The sequence below is a fragment of the Mus pahari genome, chromosome 1 (genome assembly GCF_900095145.1).
Source record: "Mus pahari chromosome 1, PAHARI_EIJ_v1.1, whole genome shotgun sequence".
NCBI classification, from domain to species: domain Eukaryota; kingdom Metazoa; phylum Chordata; class Mammalia; order Rodentia; family Muridae; genus Mus; species Mus pahari.
This window is the reverse complement of record NC_034590.1, coordinates 2,869,280-2,886,222: the sequence shown is the minus strand read 5'-3', so window position 1 is coordinate 2,886,222 and position 16,943 is coordinate 2,869,280. Positions and strand designations below refer to the sequence as shown.

The following is a 16,943-nucleotide window of genomic DNA, read 5'->3' as shown; positions in this document are numbered from 1 at the left end:
GCAGGTATACCTGTGCATCACACCCATGAAGCGCCCAGAAATAGAAGAGTTGTGTGTGTGTGTATGTGTGTGTGTGTGTGTGTGTGTGTGCTTTTGCTTGCAGGTATACCTGTGCATCACACCCATGAAGTGCCCAGAAATAGAAGAGTGTCGTCAGGTGCCCTGGGGCTGGAGTTTAGGATGAGTCGCCATGTAGGTCCTGGGAACCAAACCCGGATCTTCTGTGAGAACTAGTGCTCTAAACACTGAGCTTTCTCTCAACTGCCAGTTCTAACTGCTAAGAGTTCAAAGGAAGTATGATTTAAATACTGGTCTTTCTCACCCCAGTTAACATGACAATGTGGACGTGGGAATCTCACAAGACCTCACCCTTAGGTAAAGAGCTACAGGTTACCAAAGGCTACTGAGAGAGGGAGAATAAGTTTTCTTCAGATATAAAACCCCCGGCAGGTTATCCAATCTGAAGGGTGTTGTGGATGGCTTTGTGCTGCTTGTATTTTTATATAAACTCTGATCTCCCAGGAGAGGTTGTCTGGAATAAGGAATGAGTCACATACTCAGGTGGCTTTTTGTGAACAAATCCCCTAATGAATAAAGGAGCCAATCACTGGGAGAGTAGGCGGGACTTCTGGGTTGGACAGAGGAAGAGAGGAAGCAGGAGAGAGGTCTTTTGGAATTAGGACAGCATATGGGTAATCATATGCTAGTTTCCTGGTATCATGGCAGATCTACAAGGGAGGAATCAGAGTTTAATGAGCCGACAAGATTAGGTTTTAGTTGTTGTACCTAGAGATTGTTACCATTGTTTCTAAACTAGGTTTGTATTGTGTTTTCCTTCATGCAGTGGCTCATCTGCATTCAAGAGAGAAAGGTACGGTGGCAAAGCATGGGTTTGACAGATGTGCACCCCCAAGGCCGTGGGGGATTTGAAGCACGGGGTTGGCGTGGTAACTACCCACCAATAGGAACTTAGTGAGCTGGGTGGAGAGATTGTGGAATCCTGAGTCAGAGTCTCCATGAGATAAAAACAGGTTGGTCATTACCTGCCAGTGCTACAGTGATGTCTGAACAAGGTGGTACACATTTTTATTCCCAGTACTTGGGTAGCAGAGGCAGACATCTTTGCTTGAGGCTAGCCTGTTCTATATAATGTGGCCCTGTTTCACATATGTACATACATTACATACATGCACACACACACACAGACACACACACACACACACACAGGCAGGCTGGAGAGATGGCTTGGCTGTTAAGAGCTATTGCTGTTCTTTCAGGACCAGAGTTTGGTTCCCAGCAAGTGTGTCAGGTGGGCACCAACAAGCAAACATACACATCAATTAAAGTAAACCTTAAAAGAAGAAAACCACCCTAAATGACACATTGCCACAGCAATCCATGCAGTGTTAAACACCCTGGCCTTCGCCACGCCAACATGTCTTCATTCAGCAAATGCCTCCGGAGAGCTGTGCTTAATCTAGTAGTCCAGGATACTCAGCATTAGCCGGCTGTCTAAAGCAAACCTACTTCCTTAGCTGCAGTACAACTCAAAATAGTCTATAAAAAGCCCGTTCCTTCTGAGACGAAAATCACTACATTCTTGCTGGCAGCTAGGAGGAGCCTTAAGTGGCATCTGCCTGCTTCCAAGTGTCTGGTCTCCCCTGACATCGGTGTATCCCTTTTCCAAGTGTCTGGTCTCCCCTGACATCGGTGTATCCCTTTTCCAAGTGTCTGGTCTCCCCTGACATCGGTGTATCCCTTTTCCAAGTGTCTGGTCTCCCCTGACATNGGTGTATCCCTTTTCCAAGTGTCTGGTCTCCTCTGACATCGGTGTATCCCTTTCATTAGGTTTCTAAGTTCGAGCTCAGCATCAGTCTCGGCACAAAGGTGTGGTGGAAAAGATGAGTTTCTACAGCTCCCAGACCCAAGCTGATTTTTCACTCCTATCCTCGGTTATATGACATTAGGCAAGTCATTCAGGAGGCTTGTTCTCTATAGGAACCAACTATGGAAGGAGCCAACACACTTAGCACACAAGAGCATATCCTTTATTGTTTATATTCTGTTTCACATTTGGAAATAAGAACATTGGGCTGGAGAGATGCTCAGTGGTTAAGAGCACTGATTGCTCCTCCAGAGGTCCTGAGTTCAATTCTCAGCAACCACATGGTAGCTCACAATCAACTGTAATAGGACTTGGTGCCCTCTTCTGGTGTCTCTGAAGACAGTTACAGTGTACCCATAAATACAATAAACAAATCTTTTAAAAAAAGAAAAAAGAAAAAAAAAAGAAATGAGAATATTTTTCTTTATTAAAAACTGACTTAGTACACTATTAGAAAAACCCTAGGCTATGTCTTTCTCAGTACCCAAAATGGCATAGATTTGGACACAGACAAACTAAGATTCCAAATTCAGTGGCCTTACACTGTAAGGAATTACACAGCAGTTCTCAACCTGTAGGTCACGACCCCTATGAGGTTGCATATTAGATATTCTGCATATCAGATATTTACAATTCATAACAGTAGCAAAGTTACAGTTATGAAGTAGCAATGAAATAATTTTATGGTTGGGGTTTACCACAACATGAGGAGTTAGCTGTATTAAAGGGTCTCAGCATTTGGAAAGTTGAGAACCACTGGCTTATGAAGAAATGGGATTCAAAATGGACTTTCCTTCCCGGAAAGAAACCAGTTTCAGTATGTTCTAACTACAGTGTCTTTGAACTCCATTCTATAACGCACAAACTGAAGAGAAATATCTGTCCATATGAAACTTCCATGATCTAAAAGTCCCAATTATCTAGAGATAACTCTCTCCAACATCCTCCTGTTTTTAATCCTCAAAACTGTGTGTTGGGGGGCAGGGACCAAGGCAATTTATTAATTAGAAGCAATGAGGAGGCGACTGGGGAGATGATGCCGCAACAGTTAAGAGCACCGGCTGCTCTTCCCAGTTAAGGGCATCGGCTGCTCTTCCCAGTTACTTGGGTTCAGATCCCAGCACCCACATTATGACCCACAGCCATCTGTAACTTCAAATCTCGGGGTCCAACACACTCCTCTGGTCTTCAAGGGTACTAGGCGTTTGCCGGTGGATAAACATTCAGGTAAATATTCATACACATAAAATACAAACATTTTAATTTAAAACTTTTTTTTTTTAAAAAGCAAGAATAGAGCCAAACTTCTTGTGGTTGAATACTGGGTCTACCACTCATTAACCACGTGAACTTTGGCAAGTAATTTTAAGTTCCCCGTAGAACCCAGCTCATGAGCCCGTGATCTCACCCATCACACCTGGAACTGCATGGTCACACACACACACACACACTGCCACCATCTCACCGGGTTCTCATTCGGTTCTCCCCGCTCCATCTCCATCTCCAGTCTGCCTCAGACCTACGCTTCTCACTGACCAGCCTAACTCGCCACCCCGCGCCTCCTGGTAAGGAAACACACTCTACAAGCCAGGATTGTGACGTCACTTCCCAGCAGTTTCCGCAGGGACCGCTCTCGGGCTTTTTTTTTTTTTTTGGACAGGGTTTCTCTGTATCTGGCTTTTGATCTGGCTGTTCAATCCAGCCACTAAGAACTACCAGCCCCAGAGTCCTTTGCGACACAATCCTTTCCACTTTGCGCCTGCGCCTCACGATGCGCGGCAGTGCCAGTGCTAGGGTCAATCGTGGGCCGCTCCTGCAGTTCTCCAGGGTGGGTTGGTGGTTTTGCGGGAGGTCGAGGTGAGGCGCTGTAAAGGCGTGACAGTGACTGAATGCATGGGTGGGTGGTTTGTGTAAGACGATTGCTGCACACTTGCGCCTGCGCACCAACGGGGGCAATCCTCTGATGGTCGGGTGTGTGTCAATTTATGTGTCACGCTAGACTGTAAGTCACTGCGGGTGTGTGGACTGTCTTACTTTAAGAGTGATATTTCTGTCTGGGTGTTACTGTCTTGTGTCTTTTGTTTCAGGGCTTGTGTTTAAGGAGTGTGTGAGTTTCAATTGCCCCATCTTCAAAGTTGCTGTTTTTTGTTCTTGTTTTTATAGATCTTTTTATTTTATGCATATGAGAATTTTGCCCTCATATCACATGCGTGCCTGGTTCCCCGAAAGGCCAGAAGGAAGCATTTCCATTCCCTGGAACTGGGATTAGAGATGTGAATTCCCTTGAGACAGCTCAGAACCAAACCCAAGTTCCCTGGAAGAGCACCATTTACTGATGAACAATCTCTCCAGTCCCTGAAATGAACTTTTAAAAAAGTAACCGCATGTATTTCAGAAAACAAAACCAAGCCAAGAGTAGAGTCATCTTCAGTCACATGCAGTCGCTTGACTGTGTCCTTCAAGGTCCTGCACGTGTGCCCTCGGATCCTAAAGTCCCACCTCTGTCTCCCTACCCAGCCATTGGCTGCTGACAACTTTGCCAATTAGAACCAGCTGGGGGTGTAGGGACCCTCATGTCTCACATGCAGAATTCTCGTGCAATTTTGGGAACCCATAACACAAGCATTAAATCAAATCCACAACACATATGAAGTTTCAGGTCAGCCAGAGCTACATAGTAAGGCGCGGTCTCAGCCAGAGCTGCGTAGTAAGACGCAGTCTCAAATCAAAACACATACAAGAAGCTTTTGGAGAAAAGTTCTTACGAGTTACACTTCTGCTGGGCAATGCTGGCGCATACCTTTGACCCCTGTGCTCAGGAGGCAGAAGCAGGAAGATCTCTTCGTGAGTTCTAGGACAGCCAGGGCTATACAGTGAAACTCTGCTTCAATTAAAAAAAAAAAAAGTACACCGCTCTTCTAGTCAACTTGCTATCCATTCAATTTTTCTATAAAATTACACTTTGTTCAGAATTTTCATGTTTTACAAAGTTCCCTTGTTTTTGTTTTTCAAGACAGTGTTTCTCTGTACAGGCTGGCCTCGAACTCAGAAATCCACCTGCCTCGGCCTCCCGAGTGTTGGTATTAAAGGCGTGCGCCACCATGCCCAGCTTCTTCTTCCTCCTCCTCCTCCTCCTCCTCCTCCTCCTCCTCCTTCTTCTTCTTCTTCTTCTTCTTCTTCTTCTTCTTCAAAGATTTATTTATTTATTATATGTAAGTACACTGTAGCTGTCTTCAGACACTCCAGAAGAGGGGATTAGATTAGATTTCGTTAATGATGGCTGTGAGCCACCATGTGGTTGCTGGGAATTGAACTCAGGACCTTTGGAAGAGCAGTCAGTGCTCTTAACCTCTGAGCCATCTCTCCAGCCCCGTTTTACAAAGTTCTTAATTTTTAAGTTTTTGTTTGTTTAGACAGGCTCTTACTGCGTAGCTCTTGCAGGTCTGGAACTCAGATTACAGACCAGGTTGGTCTCAAACTCAAGAACTCTGCCTGCCTCTGCCCCTACCTGCACCACCACACCTGGGGAGGGTTATTGAGGGCTTGGAAGCATCTGTAGAGTATAAGGTTGTTGGCCTGCTTGCTGGGCAGCCTCAGGGAGACCGACTTCTCCGCCACTGCGTCTGCCCACGTGGCTCTCATTCTCTACCTCCCTGCCCTGGTCCTGATCTACTCCCTGCTGCATCTCTGTCCTCGCCTGTCCCAGCTTCAGCTGCTAGCACTTTCCTGTTCAAAATGCAAAGTTTCATATACAGAAAGAGCTATTAATGCAGTGGGAGAGGTTCCTCCCCCAAGGCACATTAGTACAGTGGGAGGGGTTCCTCCCCCACGGCAGCTTGCCTTTCCTTTTGGGCAGTTGTGGGAATGACAAACATTTACACACCCTGACAGCCTGGTGCCACTGGCACACAATCAACAGTTGAGAATAAGGGACACCTTCATAGCCAATTGATACTGTATGTGTGGGGATGGGTTACTTCAACACTGGGTCTCTCTGTGTAGCCCTGGCTGTGTTGGAACTTGCTCTGTAGACCAATCTGGCCTCAAACTCAGAGATCCACTTGGCTCTGCCTCCCAAATGCTGGGATTAAACCCGTATACCACCACCATGCAGTTTTGATTTGATAAAAATAGCATGCCATACTGATCACCCCTTTAAAACATTTTCTTTCCTTTTCTTTCTTTCTTTCTTTCTTTTTTTCTTTCTTTCTTTCTTTCTTTCTTTCTTTCTTTCTTTCTTTCTTTCTTTCTTTCTTTCTTTCTTTCTTTCTTTCTTTCTTTCTTTCTTTCTTTCTTTCTTTCTTTCTTTTTTTGTTTTTGTTTTTTTGTTTTTTTCGAGACAGGGTTTCTCTGTGTAGCCCTGGCTGTCCTGGAACTCACTTTGTAGACCAGGCTGGCCTCAAACCCAGAAATCTGCCTGCCTCTGCCTCCCAAGTGCTGGGATTAAAGACGTGCGCCACCATGCCCGGCAGATGGATTCTTTTTAAGTTCAAATATTCACTTCAGTTTCTCATTCTGTGTCAGTCAATTTTAGTCCTATTTCACCACTAAAAACGTGGAGTATCTTTTTTGGTTTCTTATTATTTTATAGACTTAAAATATCATTTGTTATTGGAGACAGAGACTTGATACACAGCCCAACATGGTATCAAGCTCTCAGTCCTTCTGCAATGAGCATCTCTAGGCACTACAGATATGAGGCACCATACCCAGTTACTTACACTTTATATAACTAACAAACTAACAATATATTCTTCCTCCAATGCCCTTGACCATGGGATCAAATGTAGAGTAGGGGTTTGTTCTCTTAACTCATGTACAAAGGAATATTGTTTTAATACTCAGGAATTTAATCCTATTGCTGTCTCTATGCCCTTCCTATTTTCAAAGATTATGACCTGTTGTTTCCTTTGAGATAAAACATTCCATCCTGGAGGATGGTCTGGTTCTTAGCCTTCCTAATTAGCCCCTTTAGTACAGATTCTCATGTTGTGATGACCCTGACCATAAAGTTATTTTCATTGCTAATTCACAACTGTAACTTTGATGTTATGATTCATAATGTAAATGGTTTTGGAGATAGAGGCCTGCTAGGGGGCTGAACTCACAGGTTGAGAAACACTGTTCTATAGGGAAGTGAAAATATCCCACTGTGCAGGAACCCTCCTTAAAGACCAAGAAGGAAACAGATCAAGAGCGTTAGGAAATCCCTGAAACTGACTAGATTCATCAGGTCTCTTGTAAAATACACATCTTCTTTTCATATTTCTCTTTGCTACAAATAGCCTGCCCCATGTTGGGTGCCACTTGCAAAATATGTGCTTTTTCTTTCTTTCTTTCTTTCTTTCTTTTTTTTTTTGAAACAGGGTTTCTCTGTGTAGCCCTGGCTGTCCTGGAACTCACTTTGTAGACCAGGCTGACCTCAAACTCAGAAATCTACCTGCCTCTGCCTCCCGAGTGCTGGGATTAAAGGTGTGCGCCACCACGCCCGGCTTGTGCCTTTTCTTTTAAAGTCTCCTTTTCTTAGAAACAGTAGCACGTTCTCCCTGCCAGCACTCTTCCCAGTTCCCAGCCCAGCCCCTTGAATGTTCCTCCCAGCTGCTCAGTCCTCTCAGTTCCGAACAGTGTGCTTCAACAATCCCTTCTCCCAGTTTTCCCAATATCAGCAGCTTTAAACTATAATAACTGCTCTAGCCTAACTGCTCAGTCCAGCTCAGCTTCTGGCTCAACTGTCTCCAGCCAGCAGTCTTCTCTTCTCACTTTGCCAGCCCAATTCACTTTCAGCTGTTTCCTGCCGGTATCTTCTCTGGCTCAGCTCAGATAGCTCTTCCTGGCTCAACAGTCTATATTCATGCTCAATCTCATTTCTTCTCTTCAGCCCTACTCCGTCTTCTTTCTTTCTGCACTGTCTTCTCTAACTGTACTCTCTGACCTTATTCTTCGGCCACCTGAACCCTATTCCCTTTTCTATCAGCCTCTGTTGTCTTTTTATAGCTTTTCCTGCTCCCAGAAGTCCAAGGGCCCACTGACACTGAAGGTCACAGAGTCAAGCAGTTCTCTTAAAGGGCCACGCATTCAAAATAAATCCCACTACATTCCTCCTTTCCCAAGGTTATGCAAGCAGTAAGGACTGGGTTTAGTGAGCAGCCTGGAATAGCTAATCTCTGACTGGGTCAGCTGCCGGCCAGCTCGGCAGTGTGTTCTATGTGTTCAGCTTTGGAGTTGTTACCCATCCTGGGGTGATCTTTGGTGATGCAGCTGTCTGACTCCGTTCTGCTCTTGTGACCTCTCACAGGCAACTTCAAAAAAGCTCACTAGCTCACTGAGTCGAGCTTTGATGACATCCTTCCTGCGGTTTGTTATTGGGTCCCTATCTGAGGTGAACAGTACCTAGTTAGACCCCCGCAGGAATACTGCCACACAATGCTTCTATGTTTTCTGCTTTGGAAAAGGAATAAGGAAAACTAATCTCATCTCTTCCTGCTGTTTTGATAGCTGTGACTTCAACTATCCACCAAAACTTTTCAGAATTTCAGACTGTTATTTGTACAGCGTTAAAAATTAAGCCTGAAGATGGGTGTAGCAGCACACATTTTTAATCCCAGCACTTAGCTCAGACAGATGTTTCCTACATCGTGATTTCCAGTCCAGCCAGAGCTACAAAGTAAAACCTGTTAGTGTAGGGAGAGGAGAGGGAGATGTCTAGATAAAGACCATCCACAACACCACTTCCTCACTTGTTATTCAACAAGCAGTAGATGAAAGGCTTTATTTCATATAATTCTTTCTTCCACCATAAATCCTCCAGGTTTTTTAAAAAAAGATTTATTATTATTATACATAAGTACACTGTAGCTGTCTTCAGACACACCAGAAGAGGCGTCAGATCTCATTATAGATGGCTGTGATCCACCATGTGGTTGCTGGGGTTTGAACTCAGGACCTTTGGAAGAGCAGTCAGTGCTCTTACCTGCTGAGCCATCTCGCCAGCCCAATCCTTCAGTTTTGATAATGGCATGTGGTAACTAGTTAAAAGTAACTTTCCTGAAGCTGGGAGAAGTGGGTTAGCAGTTCTAACACTACGTACTAATCCTAACAAAACACTAGCTTGGAATTCACCAGTGAGGGGCTGGACCACAGCTCACTGAGAGTGCTTGCCTAGCACCCACAAAGCCCTGGTTTCCATCCCTGGCACCCCCACCCCAGAGACCCTTTCCACAAATCATAAAGAAAATTAGGAAAATTAGTGTACAAATGACAACAGAGAAACCCTTTATTAAACCCATAGGGTATGCTAGGAATAGATCTATAAGTTCTATTTAGGAGTTCATTGAGTTCTCACAGCAAACCAATACACACACACACACACACACACGACTGAATATGTAAAAGAGGAATCAAACAACTACTGAGAACATAGGAAACCAATCTGGAAGAATTAACACGTTCCTAACTGCAATTACCTTTCTGACATGGCATTAGGATTAGGGTTAATGAAAAGGAACAAAATAGCATACAAGGAGAAAGTAAATTCAGCATTAAATGTTCTCGTTTTTAGGAGAAACAAAACATCAGATACCCAAACATAAGTTTGGAGGCATAATACTGGAGGCAGCTTTTATCAATTCAAAAATTCAGAATCAGCCATAACATGAATAATAGTCATTAAAAGATATTAAGTAAATCTTTAAAATTAGAATCTGTATTTGCTGAAAAAGCAATTACAATGATTTTTTAGCATGATAAAAGCAGACACAGAAAGAACACCAACACCATCAGTACAATCATCCGCAAAAGTCGTTCTATCGATTGGACAGTCGTCGTCTATAACCAGTGCAGTCACAGTTCGTCTTCATGTCCGAGCTTGGGATTTTCTAGTTTTCTCTCCCCCCCGCCACTTACAATAAAAATAAAAACAAGCTCATGAGATCCAGCAGTAGGACCAACTGGCACCACCTCAGATCCACCCTGGAGCTCTACAAGGACTTAATTCATGAAGCTTACACAATTAAAACACTGCTATTAGCTCGAGCTTCAGAAACAGTTTAGAAAACAAAAGACAGGCCTAGAGCTATGAGCAAACATAAACACAGTATGGCAAATCCCCAAGCAAGAGGTGAACAAAACCCAATTAGCAACTAGCAGTGGTGTGGGAGAAGACAATACCTGGAGGCTTGGAACTCATAGCCTACAGCCAAATAATTCAGATGAAAATGTAAATAAATATCTACTCAAACAATGTCAGAGAGTAACTCTCAAGCATGAGTTTTTATTACTCGTTAGTATGAGTTTCCTGATGGCGAATGAGGTCTGAATCATTACTAAACGTCTTCCCACACTCCTTACAGCTATGCGGCTTGTCGTCACGATGAGTTCTCAGATGCCGGGTAAGGTTTGAGCACTTATTAAAGGCCTTTCCACATTTATTACATTCATAGGGTTTCTCATCTGAGTGGACTCTCTGATGTTGAAACAGCTGTGAGTTCTGGGTGAAGGCCTTCCCACATTCCAGGCATTCAAAAGGTTTCTCGCCAGCATGAATTCTTTGATGTTGCCGAAGCTGTGAGCTCTGAGTGAAGGCCTTCCCACACTCCTTGCACTCATAGGGTTTCTCCCCAGTGTGGATTCTTTGATGGTTTGTAAGGGCTGAGCCACTACTAAAGGCTTTCCCACACTCCTTGCACTCATAGGGTTTCTCCCCAGTGTGGATTCTCTGATGCTGAACAAGCTTTGAGCTCTGTGTAAAGGCTTTGCCACATTCCTTACATTCATAGGGTTTCTCACCTGTGTGAACTCGCACATGTTGGAAAAGTTGTGAGCTCTTTGTAAAAGCTTTCCCACACACTTTGCATGCATAAGGCTTCTCGCCAGTGTGAATTCGCTGATGGTCAATGAGATTTGAGCAGTAGCTAAAGGCTTTCCCGCATTCCTTACATTCGTAAGGTTTCTTACCAGTGTGGATTCTCTGATGCTGAGAAAGGTATGAGCTACAACTAAAGGCCTTCCCACAGTCTTTGCATTCAAAGGGCTTTTCGCCAGTGTGAATTTTCAGATGTCGAGTAACATGTGACCCACAACTGAAGAACTTCCCACACTCCTTACATTCATAAGACTTTTCACCAATATGAATTCTTTGATGTTGAATAAACTGTGAGTTCTGGGTAAAGACCTTTCTACACTTCTTACATTCATAGGGCTTCTCACCATTATTAATAATCTGATGTAGGGTAAAGAATGACTGCTGAACGAATGTGGGCATGTAGTCCCGAGGGAGTAATTCTTGGCTTCCATGTCCACTTTGAAATTGGCCTCCACATTCCAGAGCATCTGTAAAACCGGAGCACGGGAGGCCGTGCTTTGAAAGTCTCATTAGCTCCCTCTGGCAGGACTCTAGCTCATACACTTCCTTCTTTAGAGACAATAACTTGCTCTCACACATTGACTCCAGAGCTGAAAGAAAAGAAAAGTAGCAAATATACTCCTTTCTTCTATTATTTGCAAAAACTTTAAACTTTCATACTGGAAATGAAAAAAAGGAAGTGACTATACTGTCTAGTAAGTAAGTGACACAGGCTTACGGAGAACTACGATGGAAATGGACAAAGAGCACAGGGAATTAACAAGATGCACTGTGGAAGCAGAGGAGACCATGGAGGAAATAAGTTACCAACAAACCTTGTCTTGTTTTAGAGACAGGGTTTCTCTGTGCAGCAATGGTTGCCCTGGAGCTTGATCTATAGACCAGGCTGCCTCTGCCTCCTCAGTGCTAGGCTAAAGGCATGCACTACCAATGTTTCCAACAATGATTCTTAAATATGGATGTAAGTCAGAATAGTTTGGAGAAAAAAAGCACTGGGTACAAGACATGAAAAAAATATAACAAATACATTTGGTCTTCTGCTCATTTTGTTTGTTTTGAGATAGGGTCTCACTATCTAACTCTGATTGGCCTTGAACTCAAAAGATCCTTTGCTTTCCAAGTGCAAGGATTAAAGGAAAGGAATGTCTCCTGAGACAAGGTCTTACTATGTAACTCTGCCTGGTTTTGAACTCTGGATTATCTTGCCCCAGTCTCTGTAGATGCTAGGATTATAAACATATACTGCCACATTGATCTTTGTCACGGTTTTCTGCCATGGAACTTCTCCGAATGACAGCAGCATGTCTGTGCTGCTACTGAGGCAATTCATGATAGGCCTCAGCGAGCCTCAGGACTGGTTCTGGAAAGATGGCCCAGTGGTTAAGAATGTGTGCTGCTACTGCAAAGGGCTGCGGTTCAGTTCCCAGTGCCCATATAGCTGTTTACAAATACCTGTGACTCTAGTTCTACAGGATTTTATGAAGTCTTCTGACCGTGGGCACCAGTCCACAACTGGTGGTGCACACATACCACACACACGCAGGCCCATGAATATATAATACCACAACTGGTGGTGTACACACACTATGCACACTCAGGCCCATGAATATAAAATACCACATCTGGTGCACACATATCACATACCCCCAGCCCCATACATATAAAATAACATATCTTTAAAAGAAAGAAAAAAGCTCTAGTGTTGTGCCTGGTCACCAGAGGGTGACTCAGGTTGTTAGGAGGTTGGGATTTTAGGCATCCGACCTCTGGATGGAAGAGAGAAGGTAAAGACTGAGAAGCCAGTTATAAAATTGTACCTATGTGAAAACCAAACCAAACCTGATGACCTGAGTCTGATCCTCAGACCAACACCATGTACAGAGAGAATGGACTCTCGCAGTTGTCCTTTGACATCCCCCCACTTGCCCCATGCAATAAATAAATACATGAAACAAAATAATAATAATAATAATAATAATAATAATGCTTTTTAAAAAAAGAACTTGCTTTTCTCACTTAGACCTAAGTTTTTGGCAGAAGCTTACAAAATAACAACCAAGGGGCAGGAGAGATAGCTCAGCTGTTAAGAGCATTGGCTGCCCTTCCAGAGGTCATTTTCCAGCACCCACATGGTGGCTCACAGCCATCTATAATGGGATCTGATGCTCTCTTCTGGCATGCAGGTGTACATGCAGACAGAGTACTCGTCTACATAACATAAAGAAATAATCTTTAAAACAAAATAACATGGGAAAGGTGCAGTTTCCTGGATTACCAGCGAGTTGTCCCTGTGGGCACCGCTCTGCGCAGTGCTTCTCACTCACCCGAGCACAGGCCTCTTGTAAGCTCTTTACCAATCATCCAGGGCTCTTTGCCTTGCTCCAATAAAGAGATCACCTGAGGCTTGGGAATGTGAAGTCCTGCTTACAAGAAAAGATATGGAACATAGTTATGCTGTGGGAAACAGATGCAATCCCTCGATCACCAAGCAAGAGATGGCAAGACAGGACCAGCCAAGGCGAGGAAGGAGCTTCAGCCACAGCCCACTGGAGCCGCCTGTCTCTCAGGCTTCTTTTTCAGCCCGGCTGAAACCATGTGTTTGCAAACAAGGAGCAGGAATTCAGGTGGCAAACTTGAAAGGCAGCTGAGAAACTCCTCGAGGAAGAAGCAGACACTCCAGAGATGGCTGCACTGTGGACAGGCGTCCTTACCCACTGAGAGCAGGTTGCTGTAGTTCTCCAGCATCACATCTCTGTACAAGTCTCTCTGCGCAGGGCCCAGACACTCCCACTCCTCCTGAGAGAAGTCCAGAGACACGTCACTGAACACCACCAGTTTCTGAAACAATAAACACACCCGGGTTAGAACACAGAAAGCACTTCCAAAACGTTGGTGCTTGGGGCTGGAGAGATGGCTCTGCGGTTAAGAGCACTGACTGCTCTTCCAGAGGTCCTGAGTTCAATTCCCAGCAACCACATGGTGGCTCACAACCATCTGTAATGAGATCTGACGCCCTCTTCTGGTGTGTCTGAAGACAACTACAGTGTACTCACATAAAATAAATAAGCAAATAACTCTAAAAAACAAAAATGTCGGTGCTTGTGTTGTCCGGCTGAGCAAATGAGCCACTACATGATGGCACCAAGACCCAGTACCTCTGGGTTGTCTGTACATCCAGAAACAGGACACAAAGCCAGGCATGGTGCTGCATGACTATAACCAAGCACCAGGGAGGGCGAGACAAGAGGACTGATTTGGAGTTGAGCTGTCAGCCCAGGTTGCACAGTGAGTTCAAGACCAGCCTTAGCTATATAGTGTGACCAATTCTCAAACAACAGGACTGGGGAGTTAGCTCACTCTTAAAGCATGTGTAAAATGCCCTGGTTTCAAACTCTAAAACAATAATTCATTTCTTATTAATACAAATTATTTTTCTGGTGGCCAAATGTTGATTTTTGGCTGTACAATCTCAACAGCTTATACACACTAGTCAAACTTATTAGAATCATCCATTATCATACTTGTCCATATCTGAAATAAATAAAATTAAAGATTCATATACAAAATCAGCATCACGCACATTTCCTACTGAACTTCAACTTCAACGTGTTTCATAAACGCCACAAGAGTTTCAGAGATGTGTCCTTTCGATTCTCAAGAGCCTCAAAACCTAGCAAATCTTTCAACATTTGAAAATACCAACCCGGGCTGGTGAGATGGCTCAGCAGGTAAGAGCACCCGACTGCTCTTCTGAAGGTCCTGAGTTCAAATCCCAGCAACCACATGTTGGCTCACAACCATCCATAACAAGATCTGGCGCCCTCTTCTGGAGTTTCTGATGACAGCTACAGTTACTTACATATAATAAATAAATAAATAAATAAATCTTTAAAAAAAAAAAAAAAAAGAAAAAGAAAATACCAACCCCATTTCCCATCCTCTATCACTGGAAAATGCTAGTTTACAGACACGACTTTGGCTTCTCCACGTGTCTTTCCAGGTAAGTGACTTATATTGCCACCATCAGATCACAGCCCAGGCAGGACAGGTCTATTCTACAATTCTACGCTTACCTCTCGAGCACTGGGAGGGCACCATACCACTGTGGATGCCTAATGTGGTGCTGGACTTGAACCCAGGGCCTCACAGGAACTAGGCAAGCATCCCTAGCCCCTTATGTTATTATTCCTAATCATCATTTATTATTTTATTATTCGATTCACCCAATATTGCAATACCAAAGGGCTGAAAGTTAGAAGACAGAATGACAATATTTATGAACCACTGATGAAAAAAAATTTTTTTTTTAGATTTATTTATTTATATTTAAGTACACCGTAGCTGTCTTCAGACACTCCAGAAGGAGTCAGATCTCATTACGGATGGTTGTGAGTTACCATGTGGTTGCTAGGATTTGAACTCAGGATCTTTGGAAGAGCAGTCGGGTGCTCTTACCTCCTGAGCCATCTCTCCAGCCCCACTGATGAAAATTTAACTTGTAAAAACCGAATTGTAAATTGGTACATGTTGGGGTAATGGTTTTGTACAGTGTGAAGTGTAGGTATAAGGTATAATTCATAATTCATAAATGTAATTTTGCTACTGTTATGAATCATAATGTAAATATTAAATAACACCTTCAAGAAATGTGAAAATACCCAGCAAATGTTATTTTTTTAACTTATTTTATAGATGTTTTCTTCAATTACATTTCAAATGCTATCCCGAATGTCCCCTGTATCCCCCACCCTGCAAATGTTATTTGTAATAAGGCAACCATAGACTTTTTTTTGAGACAAAGAATCAACCCTGTCTCACTGCACAGTTTTCAATATATAGGCCAGAGCTAGCCTTAAACTTACAGAAACCAGCCTGACTCTCACCTAGTAAATTGGTTTTGTTGTTGTTGTTGTTGTTTGTTTGAGATAGCGTTTTTCTGTGTAGTCCTGACTGTCCTAGAACTCACTATGTAGACCAGGCTGGCCTTAGACTCATAGAGGTCTGTCTGCCTCTGCCTCCTGAGTGCTAGGATTAAAGCTGTGTGCTACCACTGCCTGGCTTGGATTTTTAAAGGAAAAACAGGACTCAAACCTTTGTACAGAGCTTGGCATGGTGGCTTATACCAGCAACCCAGTACTAGGAGGCTGAAGCAGGGGAATCTAGAACAGCGGTTCTAGATAACCAAGTGGTTCTGGATAACCAATTATCCTGCATATCAGATATTTACATTATGATTCATTACAGTAGTAAAATTACATTCATGAAGGGCCAACAAAAGAATTTTATGGGTGGGGTCACCACAACATGAAGAACTGCATTAAAGGCTGCAGCTTCAGGAAGGTTGCTTGCGCATAGGACCTGGGTTTGGATCCCAGCCTCCACAGGGTAGCTCGCAACCTTCTGTGTCTTCAGTTCCAGTGACTCTATCACCCTCTGCTGGCCTCCACCAGCACTGCACGTATATAGTACGTATAGTGCACGTATATAGTATATATATATATATATATATATATATATATATATATATATATATGCATATGCAGAAGTATAGTGATTCATACATGTAATTGCAGCTCAGGGAAGTGGAGGCAGGAGAATTAGAAGTATAAGGTCATGCTCAGCTACTTGCAGAGTTTGAGACCAGCCTGTCTCAAAAATCCAAAGAAAGCAAACAACCAAACCACACAACAGCCACACATAATTTTCACTCCAAATATATGAAACAGTTAATGCTGTAAGATCCCACCCTTGAAAATATCATGAAAAGGAAATTGATCAAACAGAGGTTATCCTTGTGTAGCAGAGATTTAAGTTGACTCTGTTTTCCAAATTCTTTGAAATAACCATCTTATAGAAAGAAACAAAAACTGAGTAAGTTGTCTAATTCCTAAGTTAACACGTGACCATTAAACAGATGGAAGTCAGGGAGAGCACAGGCCATGTGCCTGCGTCTGAGTTTTCCATTTCCATGAGTGGGTAATTTGAAGAGCCGGGTCACCTGATAAGTCTGTGTTAAGACATGGAGATGGCTACATAGTTTAAAGCTGTTGTTAAAAGTTTTGCTGGAAACCCAAACACTATTGCACATGCCAGCAAGATTCTGCTGATATAGCGGCCTCTTGTGAGGCTATGCCAGTGCCTGGCAAACACAGAAGTGGATGCTCACAGTCAGCTATTGGATGGAACACAGGGCCCCCA

At 43.4% G+C, this 16,943-nt stretch overlaps 1 protein-coding gene across 1 annotated transcript in view; it reads right to left on the bottom strand.

Annotated features, from left to right (window-relative positions):
• LOC115062411 (zinc finger protein 383-like) overlaps nt 1-16,943 on the bottom strand; it is a 53,817-nt gene that overhangs the window by 34,457 nt on the left and 2,417 nt on the right. Inside the window, 3 exon segments of the mRNA XM_029537554.1 lie at nt 10,162-11,335; nt 13,070-13,168; nt 13,457-13,583. Coding sequence (XP_029393414.1) covers nt 10,162-11,335; nt 13,070-13,168; nt 13,457-13,583 — 1,400 coding nt within the window.